This window comes from Lynx rufus, unplaced genomic scaffold, assembly GCF_022079265.1.
Source record: "Lynx rufus isolate CCGP_SWC_20201006 ecotype Redwood Valley unplaced genomic scaffold, mLynRuf1.p SCAF_4, whole genome shotgun sequence".
NCBI classification, from domain to species: domain Eukaryota; kingdom Metazoa; phylum Chordata; class Mammalia; order Carnivora; family Felidae; genus Lynx; species Lynx rufus.
In genome coordinates this window covers 76,192,208-76,205,747 of record NW_025814856.1, presented here as the reverse complement: position 1 = coordinate 76,205,747, position 13,540 = coordinate 76,192,208, and the positions used below count along the sequence as shown (strand labels likewise).

Below are 13,540 nucleotides of genomic sequence, written 5' to 3'. Positions count from 1 at the left end.
TTGATTAATGATGTTCTTTAGTCATTTACCGTAAGGGTTAAATGCTTTGCACTGCCGTTGAAGAGGAGATCTAAAGCAAACATATAGGTTCTGCAGTTATTAGAGAAAGGAGCACTCTTCATTAAGAAAGGAGCACTCTTTAGTAATACTAGAGATAATCAAAGTGTTTCTCACTGAAAAGACTGTATACAAGAAAAACATCTGGAACTTACACAAATAGTTTACAGATATGGTCATACAAATAGCTTAATTTCAAGCCTGAGTCTATACTTTTGTGTGTTTATTTTGTAACAGTAGAATTCAATCTGCTGGCAAGCGGGAAAGAGAAAAACCATTTACAAAGTAGTTTTATTTCCATATAGAGTGACCAGTAGCTGCAAAATTGCTGTCCATCTGCTGAGGTGATCCTACATTGTTTTTTTTGTTTTGTTTTGTTTTGTTTTTTTTCTAAAAAGCTTATCAGTTTTTCATTCACAGGATCAAAACAGGACAAAGTTACTTACCAAGAGGAGTTACTACGAGCCTAATTCCTTCTGTAGATATCTTGATCCAGCCTGGTTAGATGTTATCACACTGGGTAGAGCTTATATAAAAAAAAATGTCAGGGGCGACTGGGTGTCTCAGTCGGTTGAGCGTCCAACTTGGGCTCAGGTCATGATCTCACAGTTGGTGAGTTCAAGCCCCGCATCGGGCTCTGTCTGACAGCTCGGAGCCTGGAGCCTGCTTCCGATTCCGTGTCTCCCTCTCTCTCTGCTCCTCCCCTGCTCACATGCTCTCTCTCTCTCAAAAATAAATAACTATTTTTAAAAAATGTCCGCCTTGGGGCGCCTGGGTGGCACAGTCAGTTGGGCATCCAGCTTCAACTCAGGTCATGATCTTATGGTTCGTGTGTTCGAGTCCCGCATCAGGCTCTGTGCTGACAGCTCAGAGCCTACAGCCTACTTCAGATTCTGTGTCTCCCTCTCTCTCTGCCCCTCCCCTGCTTGTGATCTGTCTCTCTCTCTCTCTCAAAAATAAATAAACATTAAAAAAAATTTTTTTTAAGTCAGCCTGAGTCTCATGGCATGAGCAGTAGGTAGAAACCTTGTCCTGGCAATTTGATCTTCTGGAGGCCTCTGGAAGTCCTTGAATATAGGCTTCGTGGCATTTCATATGTCATAAGTTGTCCTCAGATTAATTGACCCAAATGTCTGTTTTCTTTCCTTGGAGGCAGTAGTGATGGAAAAGTGCTACACAAAATGGGCATAATAAGGGCAAAGAAAAAAGAAACAAAGGAGGAAGGAAGGAAGGAAGAGTGAGAGAGAGGAAGGAAAGAAGAAAGAAAGGGAGAGAGGAGGGAAGGAAAGGAGAGAGAGAAAGAGAGAAAGAGAGAAAAAAAGAGATGAAGAAAAGAAAGAAAAAAAGAAGAGATGGGACCAGTGGTCTACCAAGGCCTTTTTTAAATTACCAGGAAAATTGTTCAGAGAATTAAAACGTTTTGATTTCAGGTGTTCAAGTGTGTGAAACTGCTCAGAGACCACATCAAAGGAAAAGGCCTTCTGTTCTCACAAACACCAGGTCTGCTGAGTCAGCAATTTGGGATCGTATTTCCGAAAGAGGAAACTCTTCAGTAACTGAAAACACAAACATGCTAACAGACACATACTTGAGAAATGTGAACGATGGTCTCCATTTTTTAGTAGCCACCTTTACCATTTAGCAACATGAGTCCTTACCAGGCAATGCACAATGAGAAAATAATTTCTGTGATGACAGTATTTTCCTGGAAGAAAAAGAAATTTGTAGAATTCTATCTCCCATGGAAAAATAGATGCCTTACTAAAACTATAATTTGAAAACAAACCCAGTTGCCTGTCATGTTGAAAGAAGAAAACTCTTGTAAGCAATTGTGCTATGTTTAAAAATGCAGGTGTAGTCCTATCTCTGTGGTTAACTAGCTTGGGACAAGACGTTTACCATCTCTGGGCCCCCACAGCCCATTGGTTGTGTGTGCATTGGGCTCTGTATGTCCAAAGCGCCCTTTCTGTCCCAACAGCTTATGACCCTGTGGTTAGAGCAAGTAGGATCTGCTAAAGAAAGACAATGGAGTCTTTTACCTGATAAGCAATAATATCCTCCAGTCTGATGAAGCCACCTGCTATTTGTCTGCTGGGATCTCACAATGTCACACAGACTCAGAAGGATCTGTAAGAAAACCTTCTCTATTACCAACCCTCCACTCCTTTCTCAGTTGAGCAACAACAAATAGCAAAATCCAGCAGGCACAATAGCTTCTCTCTCTCTCTCTCTCTCTCTCTCTCTCTCCTCCCATTGAGGTTGGGTATTTCTAGTGTCCTATCTTTATGTTAACTAATTCTTTCCTTATATTTCTTAAAGGCACTGCTGAGTCTTTTAGGGCATTCTTCATTTCTCTTACTGTGTTTTTTAGTTTTGCATTTCCTTTGGTTCTTTCCCATAATTTGCATTTGGGCTTTCCATAATTTGTGCTGAATTTTCCTGTCTGATTTTGCATGTTGTCCAATTTTCCACTAGACTAGAGGCTTTATCATATTAATCATAGTTGTTTTAATTTTTTTTAATGTTTATTATTTTTGACAGAGAGAGAGATAGAGCATGAGTGGGGGAGGGGCAGAGAGAGAGAGAGACACACACACAGAATCCAAAACAGGCTCCGGGCTCTGAGCTGTCAGCACAGAGCCCGACGCGGGGCTTGAACTCATAGATTGCGAGATCATGACCTGAGCCGAAGTTGTCCTGAGCCACCCAGGCGCCCGAATCATAGTTGTTTTAAATTCCTGACACTTCCAATATCTGTGTTATGTTTCAGTGTAGTTCTGGTGATGGCTCTGTGTCTTCAGACTATGTTTCTTCTTGACTTGCTGTATGCCTCCGAACGTTTGGTTGCAGGCTGGCCGTGTTGCATGGTACAGTAGATACTGAGGTAAATATATACTGTGTTTGAAAATGAGCACAACTTTGCTGCTTGGCCTTTAGTGTAGGGGTTTGTGTTAACTCGTCAGGAGTGAGACTGCATTTGATGTTGAAATTCTTTGTTGTCAGAGTTCAGACACTTACAATTCTCTAGTGTGTTTTGTATTTCTCTCTTCACTTGTCATTGAGTCTTTATTCTGGTCCCCAGAGAAGGTCTGTCTCTCCAAGCTCTCTCAGCTCTATTCCGCAGTTACTTTTCTTCAAGGTTTGCTAGCACGAGGGTGAAAGGTCAGGAAAGGACACATTCCCTGATACTGCTACGGAGTCTCAATTTTAAGTGGGTACATGGAAAATGTTTATGGACTAGCAACGAAGGGGGAGGCTTTCTCTGGATTGTCCCTGATCTTCCCTGCAAGAGTTTTCTGGGCTTCCTGGAGGAGGAGAAACTTTAAGTGCTGGAAAATGCCCTACATATGCTCCCAATGGTTCACACTCTCCCACTAGTCTATACTCAGCTCTTATTACTTTATTAACAAATTCCACGTGAATCTTGTGACCCACTGCTTGACAACATCAGTTCAAGATGAGCAAATGCTCACGTCCTGTTTCTCCTTGCAAGTGCCCGTCTGTCGCCAGTAAGTCACTCACCCTGCCACCTCAGTTCTCCAGTGAGTTCAAAGTAATTGAATTTCAGTTGGTCCTTCGTTTTTGGATGTTTTTATAAAATGGGAGCTGTGCCATTTCCAGCCTCTACGTCTCTGAGAACATGTGGGCCCTTTCTCCCATTTTTTTTGGTATTTTCTTTACATTAAAATTCGATCAAAAACAAGAGAAGTAAATTTCAGATGACTTCTGCCCAAATTCCCACTATTTCTCTTTCCCATTTTTTAATTGGGTTTCCTTTCTTATTATTGAGTGGTGATATTTCTTTCTTTATTCTGAACACCAGTCTTTTCTCTGATGTGTCTTTTGGAAATATTTTCTTTTTTTTTTAAACGTTTATTTATTTTTGAGACAGAGAGAGACAGAGCATGAATGGGGGAGGGGCAGAGAGAGAGGGAGACACAGAATCGGAAGCAGGCTCCAGGCTCTGAGCCATCAGCCCAGAGCCTGACGCGGGGCTCGAACTCACGGACCGCGAGATTGTGACCTGAGCTGAAGTCGATGCTTAACCAACTAAGCCACCTAGGCGCCCCTAGAAATATTTTCTTCTAACCTGTGGCTTTCCTTTCCATTTCCCTGAAATTTTCCATTTTTCATGTCTTTTTTAGTATTGCAAAGAGCAGAAATACTAATTTTGAGGACGTGCAATTTATCCAATGTTTATTTATGATCTTGCTTTTGGTGTCCTATACGAAAGATCTTTGCCTAATCCAAGATCACAAAGATTTTCTCCTGTATTTCCATCAAGTAGTTTTATTTTTCAGGTTGTACCTTTATGCCTACAATAAATTTTTAATTAGTTTGTGTATATGGTGTTTTGTATTGATTGAGTTTGTTTTGTTTTTGTCTTTAAATACATAAACAATTGTACCAATACCATCTGTTGAAAAGTGTATTCTTTGTCCATTGGATTTCCTTGGCACCCTGTTAGAAATTAGGTAACCATTTATGTGTTGTCCTATTTCTGGATTCTGTTCCTCTTATCTATCCATTTATGCTTTTACTCAAACCCCACTGTCTTGATCATTGAGTCTTAATAGTAAGTGTTAGATCTCTTTTTAAAACTGGTTTGGCAAAGGTGTGTCGTTTCCCCTCCCATATTTATTTTGCAACCAGTTGAGTGATCTATATGAAAAGTCCTCCTAGGATTTTCATTGGAATTACAGTGACTCTACTTCTCTGGGGAACGTTTGACATCTTAAATATAGTCAGTCTTCAAAATCTCTTCATTTATTTAGCCCTTCAACCTCTCTCATTAAACTTTTATAGTTTTCAGCATACTAATCTTTCATATTTTGGGATAATTTTTTTTCTGTATGGATTATATACGTTTGTTGATACTGTTGTTGTCGCTATTGTAAATGGTACTATTTTAAAATTTCCAACTGTGAATTGCTACTGGTATAAATTACAATTGACCTTGCATCTGACATCTATTTTACAACTGTAACGTCCTTCATTGTGTGCATTTGCCATCATTTATTCAACCAACCTCCTGAGTCTGGATAGTTATATAATTTCCAACATTTGGCAGTTACCCAATGAATACCTTTGTGCGTGTATATTTTCATAGTGTTGAAGTTGTGCTTCAGAGTAAATTTCTAAAAGTGTTTTGCTAGGCTGAAAGGTAAATGCATGTGAACTTTTGTTAGGTATTCCCAAATTCCCCCATGAAATGGCTGTGTTTTGCATCCTTACAGAAACGTATGAGTGACTATCTCCCACAGCTTCACCAACAGACAGCATCATCAAACTTTTATTCTTGCCAGTCTCACCAGTCTCACCAGTGAGAAATGGTATCTCAGTGTGACTTTAACCCACCTTTATCTTACTGTAAGTGAGGTTGAGTAACTTTGTAGAAGTTTAAGAGCTATTTGTGTATTTCATTTTTTGAATTGTCTTTCCATGTCCTTTGCCATTTTCCTGCAGGATATTTTAAATGTTTTAGCCCCATTTAAAAATATTTTTTTTATTTAACGTTATTCATTTTTCAGAGATGGAGAGAGATAGAGTGTGTTCAGGGGAGGGGCAGGGAGAGAGAGAGAGACACAGAATCCAAAGCAGGCTCCAGGCTCTGAGCTGTCAGCACAGAGCCCAATGTGGGGCTCGAACCCATGGACCATGAGATCATGACCTGAGCTGAAGTCAGAAGGTTAACCAACTGAGCCACCCAGGCGCCCCAATTTTAGCTCCATTTTTAAATGTATTTTTATTCTGGGGAGAGTTGGTCATTATGTGCTCTACGGGTTGTAAGTACTTCTCATGGTCTGTCATTTGTCCTTTGATTCAGCTTGTCCTACTTTTTGCCATAGAACTTTATCTCATTTTCATGTAGTGAAATTTATCAATATTTTCTGTTTTTACATCTTGAATTTTAGTTATAGTTGCAAATTCATTCTCTTATTCTTTCTTGCACTGGAAGGGCTGACAAATGTTTTCTGTAAAGGGTCAGATAACAATATTTCATTTAGGGTTTTGGCCCTAACGTCTCTGTTGTGACTCATCACATCTGCCATTGTAGTTCAAAGCAGTCATAGACAGGAAATGAATAGGTATGGTTGTATTCCAGGAATGTCAGTGGCAGGTGCTGTATTAGAAATGTCTGAAAGGGACAGTTTTTTATTTTCATGTATTTCTATTATTTAAAATTAAAAAAAAAGAAGAGAGCAGGTTATGGTTTTTGTTTTATATTATTCCAAAATAACCCATATAAGCAATATAATGCCTCCCTATATTGAGCATGAGGCATGCTCCAATCACCTGTGAGAAGATTATATGTATTATTTAAGTCACTCTCAACAGTTCCTTCTGGTAAATATAGTTATATTTTCCACTTTCAAAGGAGGAAAATGAATCAAAGATATGTTAAGGAATTTATCTAGAATAAGACAGTTAATATGGGGAAGGTGGAAATGTAACAAAGGGTCATTGAGGAAACACTGGGAATAGAGAAACACAAAATAAAAATAAATGTCACTCCACAGTATCTTATTCTAGGGCAGTGGCTGAAAAATGGGTTCTGTAGAGGAGCAAATGGTAAACATTTTAGGTTTTGCGGTTCTCTGTTGCAAGGATTCAGCTCTGCCGCTGTGGTGTAAAAGTAGTTATAGACCATTTGTAAGCATAGGGTCAAGGTTGTGTTTCAATACAACTTTCCTTACAGAACTGGGAATTTCCCTGTCTCAGCCTGGTCTGTAGAATCCCTGTTCCATGGTGACTACTATCGTCATTATGTAAATGGTGTGAGAAAGTGGTCTAGTTTCAACCTTCTGCATGTTGCTGTCCAGTTCTCCCAGCACCATTTGTTAAAGAGGCTGTCTTTTTTCCATTGGATGTTCTTTCCTGCTTTGTCAAAGATGAGTTGGCCATACGTTTGTGGGTCTAGTTCTGGGGTTTCTATTCTATTCCATTGGTCTGTGTGTCTGTTTTTGTGCCACTACTATCGTCATTATGGTTAATAGTAGATTTTAGTGGTGTTTTTTTTTTTTTTCAGGGAGTCACAGAGTAGTAATAGTATCAGATAAGAAAATATAAATATAAAACCATTTTAAGTGTCATATGCAGTGTAATGTTTTAAATTGTTATCAAAGCCATCTCATTATTAAATGCAAAAACCAATAAAACATTGGCTGCTGCAGTGTGAAAGTAATGACTCCACTTCTGACCCCTCCATCTTGACCAAGTCCTGTCGTGGGATAACAATATTCTGTTCTGGGAGGTTTGTCTTTTTTATTTATTTTTATTTTTTATTTTTTTATTTTTTTTTTTAGTTTTATTTTTTTTAATTTACATCCAAATTAGTTGGCATATAGTGCAACAGTGATTTCAGGAGTAGACTCCTTAGTGCCCCTTACCCATTTAGCCCATCCCCCCTCCCACAACCCCTCCCTTAACCCTCAGTTTGTTCTCCACCTTTAAGAGTCTCTTCTGTTTTTTCCCCCTCCCTGCTTTTATATTATTTTTGCTTCCCTTCCCTTATGTTCATCTGTTCTGTCTCTTAAAGTCCTCATATGAGTGAAGTCATATGATATTTGTCTTTCTCTGACTGACTCATTTCACTTAGCATAATACCCTCCAGTTCCATCCACGTAGTTGCAAACAGCAAGATTTCATTCTTTTTGATTGCTGAGTAATACTCCATTGTATATCTATACCACATTTTCTTTATCCATTCATCCATCAATGGACATTGGGGCTCTTTCCATACTTTGGTTATTGTTGATAGTGCTGCTAGAAACATGGGTGTGCATGTGCCCCTTCGAAACATCACACCTGTATCCCTTGGGTAAATGCCTAGTAGTGCAATTGCTGGACCATGGGGTAAGCATTTGGATTTCTAATCTCATAACCTCACTCCATCCCTGGGGTGGGGGCTGGCATCTCTGCTCCACAGAAGACAGTTCTGGAGATGTTTCAGCTCACCTCATCCTCCTCTTACCCCAAAGCTGGGTCCCCAGGGTCTACCCAAATGCAGGATTTTGTGGTTGTTTTACTACCTTTCCTATGACTATCTTTTTCTCTCAAGGTTCTGAAATGTAAAATTTGGCTCCTAGATTCAAATAATAGTATTTTCATTGGTTCTTTGAGAATTCTTTTTGTAGACTAGTATGTCTTTTGTTTTTGTTTTTGTTTTTGTTTTTGTTTTTTTGCTCAGGAAGCTTCATGGATTAAGGTTGTTTTTAAATTATTTTTATTAAAAAAATTATGTTTATTTTTGAGAGGCAGAGCATGAGCAGAGGAGGGGCAGAGAGAGAGGGAGACAGAATCCAAAGCAGCTTCCAGGCTGTGAGCTGTCAGCACAAACCCCAACCTGGGGCTCGAACTCACAAACCGTGAGATCATGACCTGAACTGAAGTCAGATGCTTAACCAACTGAGCCACCTAGGAGCCCCAGAGTTTTTTTTTAAACCCTGTACCTTGTTTACACAACTCTATGAAGTTACTACTTCCTGAGCAGGGCCTCCCATAGCACAGAAGTCTCCTTTTTACTAATTAAAACATGGCACAACCTAGGCAGAAAATTAGAAGAAGGCACTTTTTCCCAGGCTGACACAGCCCTGCTCATGGTAAAGAGGGCGGTGGGCATGGGATGGATTGTGGTCCCCACTGGTGCCCCATCCCCCCTCACGCAGGCACCTTGAGCAGGGCGCAGTGGTTAGAGCAAACCCAGGCTACATCTCTGGTGCGTGGCAGGGGACGGGAGCGTCGTCATTGCTGAACTCACACGTGTCATCTCTTCCTCCTTCTGATGCTGGAGGAGGCACTAAGCTTACCAACTGAAGACAGTTTCCTCTGGTTTAGAACAGCCCCTTTCAGGCTAGTTCTGTCTCCTTTGTCCCCTTCCTCCTCCTTCTGTCTCCCTGCCTCCCGCTGCCATCACTGCACCCGGGAGGAGAGTTAGTTCTCACAGTCTCCCTGCCGCCCTCTTCCAGCCCTTGGCCCCGCTCTCTGGATTCAGACTCTCCCTCTGAATTGTCCTGTGCAGTAACCAGCCCTGAACCCACACTTACCGACTCACAGCACGCCTTGGGATGCAAAGCTCCCACCTGCCACTTCTCATCCAAAGCCTGGCTGCTGCCTCCGGTGGTCCCCTCAGCACCCTGACCCCCTCAGAGATGCTAAGAAGCCTCTGGGTCTCCTACCTGTGCAGCCCGTGGGGACAGTCAGGGCTGGTTTGGGCTGGTCTGTGCTGATGTTGGTCCACTGTTGGTCGTGTTCCTCGAGGGCCGTGTTCCAGAAGCTTGACATCAGCCGGATGTTCTCAAGTTCTCCCTCCATGTGCTTTGGGTTTCTGTGGAAGTTTTTATCCTCTCTTGGATAAGACCCTCAGAGACAGGGAATCAGAAAATACATTCTCTTACTGTCTCCCCAACACCTCACATCATGTCCCAGCCCCGAGTGCTAGCCCTTCTCTGACGTGTATGCGAACTTGGCCAACTCCATACCCCCACTTTTCTGCATCTAGAACCTCTAGTGAAACTGTGCTCACTGTTTTCCAGACTTGCCTGCCTCTCTATAAATGAGAGACTTGAAAACTTAGGAAGCAAATCATTTTCTTTTTCATTTCATTCTGACTTTCAAGCTCACTAGCTCACAATTAATTCGACAAAATGAGCTTGTTGTGAACCCAGACACCAGCCACTTTCGGGGGAGCTATTTCTGACTGTTTTCCCTAAACAGAGAAAGGGCTCCAGGTGACACGATGTACGTCTGAAAAGAAAACCGCCAGCTACAAATTCCCAAAACATTATCCTCTAGCATATTTTGATTGTTTCTGTAAGTCTGGCTCTGAAGTTTTAAGTGTTCTCCCTGTAGTTGACCCAGGATACTGTCTGCTAAAGCAAGTTCTCAAAACAGAGAAGATAGTTATTTTTTGTAGCCTTTTCTGCCCCACCTGCAGACTGGGCTCCAGGACAGACTGTCTGAAAAGGAAGTCTTCCAGATATGTGCCCATTGGGACTCCTTAGGCATGGCTTCATGAGTGACCCACATACTGTCCCAACCAGGCTCTGCTGGGCTGGGCGGCAGGTCTGGAACAACCCGTATTTGCTCACAAATACCAGTGTGTATTCTTCTCAAGTCAACAAACACACAGAAAATTCCAAGTGGCCCAACAGTGCAGTGAAACAGCCTGGACTATTTGTTTGGAAATATTTCTATTTCTCTCCAAGCATCAATTCCTCCACCTGTGAAATAGGGGTCGTGGCAGGATTTTTGTGATGATCACATGAGCTACTGGACAGACACCACATCCAGCACAACATGTGACAGCCAGTGGAGCCAAAGAGGTCTGAATTTAGCACCTTCACAGGGAGACTTTCACAATTACTGCAAATCTCTGTGCACCTTACTTCTCTCTGAGATAATCACACCATTTCAACATACACAGTCTCCAAACAGGAAGTCAATAGGAATTTATTGTCAATAGGAAAGTCAATTTATAACTCAATAGGAAATTATGTCAACCCAGACACTTGGGGCAGGTTTAGGGACATCTGTGTGGGTACTTTGATAGCTCTCAGACTCTCTTTCCTCTCTCCTCTGATAACGAGGCATCACATAACAAGAAGCATATAAAGTGCTTCATACTGTGCTGAGGACATAAGGAGCTCTCAGTAAAATGTACCTATTATTAAAACCTTATCAGAATTATGCTATATATATTAATTTTCAGAAAGAACCTAATTCTTTTTCTTGGCCGAGCAATGAAAAGCAATCAAAGAGATCTGTTGACCCGTGGGCTACAAACGCTAATTCTGCCACTTTCAGAATATAACTGCAGAGTTTGGGTAATCACTCTGTAACTTCAATTTAGAAGTTAAAAGAAAATAAAGACAGCAGAACTGCTATACATAGGAATGATCAGTTTGTGATTGAAAGAGTCAATGGCGACTTAAAGGTGGCAAGAAGGTAAAGTAAGGAAGGACAGAAAAGATAGATCAATTATAACAAAGGTGAGAGGCTGGGTTGTAGTTGACATTGTGAAGGTGGAAGACAATTCTCTGGTCTCTTTTAATAAGATTTGGGATGGTTTCACTGCTGTACAATTGATTATTCTATTAAAGGACGTCAAGAACACAGAGTTGGATTCATCATAATATTGTGTCAAAAAGCACTGTAATCATTTATCTACACAGATATCTCTGTAAGTTATTAATTTTGTCCTGCTTAGGTGATGACGATTTACTTCATAACTCGACAAATACCTGGAATCCCTAATCTAACTGAAGAATGACAGCATTACAAATAATCTACATGCTTCTTTCTGCTATGTTCATCAACTAGAAAAGCACATCCTGTTCTGTTAGAGATGGGACCTTGGTGGTTTTGCGGAAAGTGAAATGAAAGGAACTAAACTCTCCTGAGTCTCCAACTTGTGTTATTTACTTGGAGGCAAATATAACCCACTTATCTGACTGTCTGCTTGATTTCATTCTTTTGCTCCAGTCCAGATGGACTGTCCGCCTCTCTTTACCTCGCCCTGGGCATTATGAGGTGGACCCTCATGGACCGCATGGGTGGGTTTCCTTATTCTCTGGTTGTTGTTTGGAAGCAGTCAGTGGAAGCATCAGGAGGAGGCTGGGAGGTGGGAGCAGAGTGAGCTCAGGGTTCCCTTCCTGAAGGGGGTCTGCATCCTCACAGGGGCCAACACATAAGGCCATCTATACCAGAGACAGAGGGTTATGCTCAGGAAAATACAGGTGCAAGTGGAAGTGGCCATTCCCTTTTATACCAATTAACCCACGGGAGGCATTTATTTCTTCTCTCCCAAGACCCTATATCCAAAGGCTTGGACGTCCATCTAATGCCCGAAAAAAATGCTTCTGTAGGGGACATGGTGATGCTTCTTTGAACTTCAACTTCCATTGACCAACAGTCAATGCATATCAGAGCAAAGATGCCCATTAGCATAATCCCTGGGGACTGGGGCACAGAGCAGGGGGGAGAAACATGGCGTGTTGATCTTGGGGAAGAAACAGGTTTCACAGAATCCACGCTTTGTGCCCCACAACATCCACCCTTGTCCTGTTACTGGGAGAGAAATCTGTACCCCCAAAGTGGAGACACACAGAGTCCTACTTGAAAGTCTATCTTCTTCTCAGTCTCCAGATGAAGAACACGCAAGGGCAATTTTCTAGCAACCTTCCAAGAAGGCTAGGAGATCGTGTTTCAGGCAATAAAAGTGTCCAAGAACGTTGCTGAAGGAAACCAGGGTTGTGTGCGACAGTGTGTGTGCTTCTGCTGGGACCATCTCACTCCTGCCTCTGCGTCTGGACAAAAGTGACATAAGGAAACCAAAGAAGTTACAGCACAGCGTTAATGAGAAGACTATTTGTGCCACTGTGTGTACTACTTGGTGTCTGTCCTCCACAGGGGAAAAGACACACTCAGCCCAAGTACCTACTCCGATTCTCCAAGAATGGACCTGGTCTCTAAGTAGGCCGATGGAGTCAGTGGGGATCCAAAGAGAAAACCGGATTTTGTTTTGTAACAGAGGCAAAAGTTGTTGTTCGAGAAGAGGGGACAAAAATGATCATGACACAGCCCGTTTCAGGCCTTTCTAACCATCGGATGTCACATGTTCTGTCTACGTGCTCAGTAATATGCAAGATTTTTAATATTAAGTAACATGTGAATTGTTTTCAAAAATACGTCTTAAAATAAAATTCAAAAGCAATGCAAGTTGGCTACGTGACAAATCAGGGTATAGAAATGACATCGTAAAAACTATCATGATCCCAATGTTTAGCAGTGACCCCTCCAAAGTTATGCCATTTCCTCTACCCAGGGCTGTGTCCCTGAACCCATTCTGAGGGTGAACCATAAAAAGCACCCAAAAAATAGTCAACATGGATTTCCAGTTGGGCGTAGAAATCTTTAGAAGTGCAATTTCTAGTAGATGACTCTGAGGTAACAGACACGACTTTTCCACAGTACTGGTGGGTGTGAGCAGTTGGTATTGGATATTATAACTAGGAAAATTGTGATTTTTGAGGTGTTCTTGGACTTTATTCAGCATTGATTTGAAATTATAATGTTGCATCTATTACTCAAAAGCATTGTGTCTCACCCACCTCAGGAATGAAACAAATGAGTTGAGCCCAAATCATCAGGATTTTTCAAGCAGCCATCTATGCAAAGTCCTTTACCCTTGAGGTAATGTGAGCCCATCAGTATATTCAAAATATGAATCTCACTTCAACAGAGATAGAGGCCCTACTATACTCAGTCCTATATACTCCAATAAGATATTTTTAGTGTTTTCATGAATCAGCCTTGAAACAACCTTGTAATGAATAATCTTTACTTAAGGCAGAGCTGGTTGGCCTTTACTATGTGTGGTCAAAGTGTCCTGGGTGAAGTTCACCTTAGCCAAAAGGAGAAGGGCAGGAGGAAGAAATGACTCCAAACATAGACTTGTTTCTTCCTCCACAAAGGGGGTGTT

At 41.4% G+C, this 13,540-nt stretch overlaps 1 gene segment (V, D, J or C); it reads right to left on the bottom strand.

The window, feature by feature from the left end:
- LOC124523395 (T-cell receptor gamma chain C region C10.5-like) overlaps positions 1-9,372 on the bottom strand; it is a 30,297-nt gene extending 20,925 nt beyond the window's left edge. The window contains 2 exon segments of the C gene segment in view: positions 8,770-8,845; positions 9,237-9,372. Of these exon segments, the coding sequence occupies positions 8,770-8,845; positions 9,237-9,372 (212 nt within the window).
- Between the last annotated feature and the right edge of the window lie 4,168 nt (positions 9,373-13,540).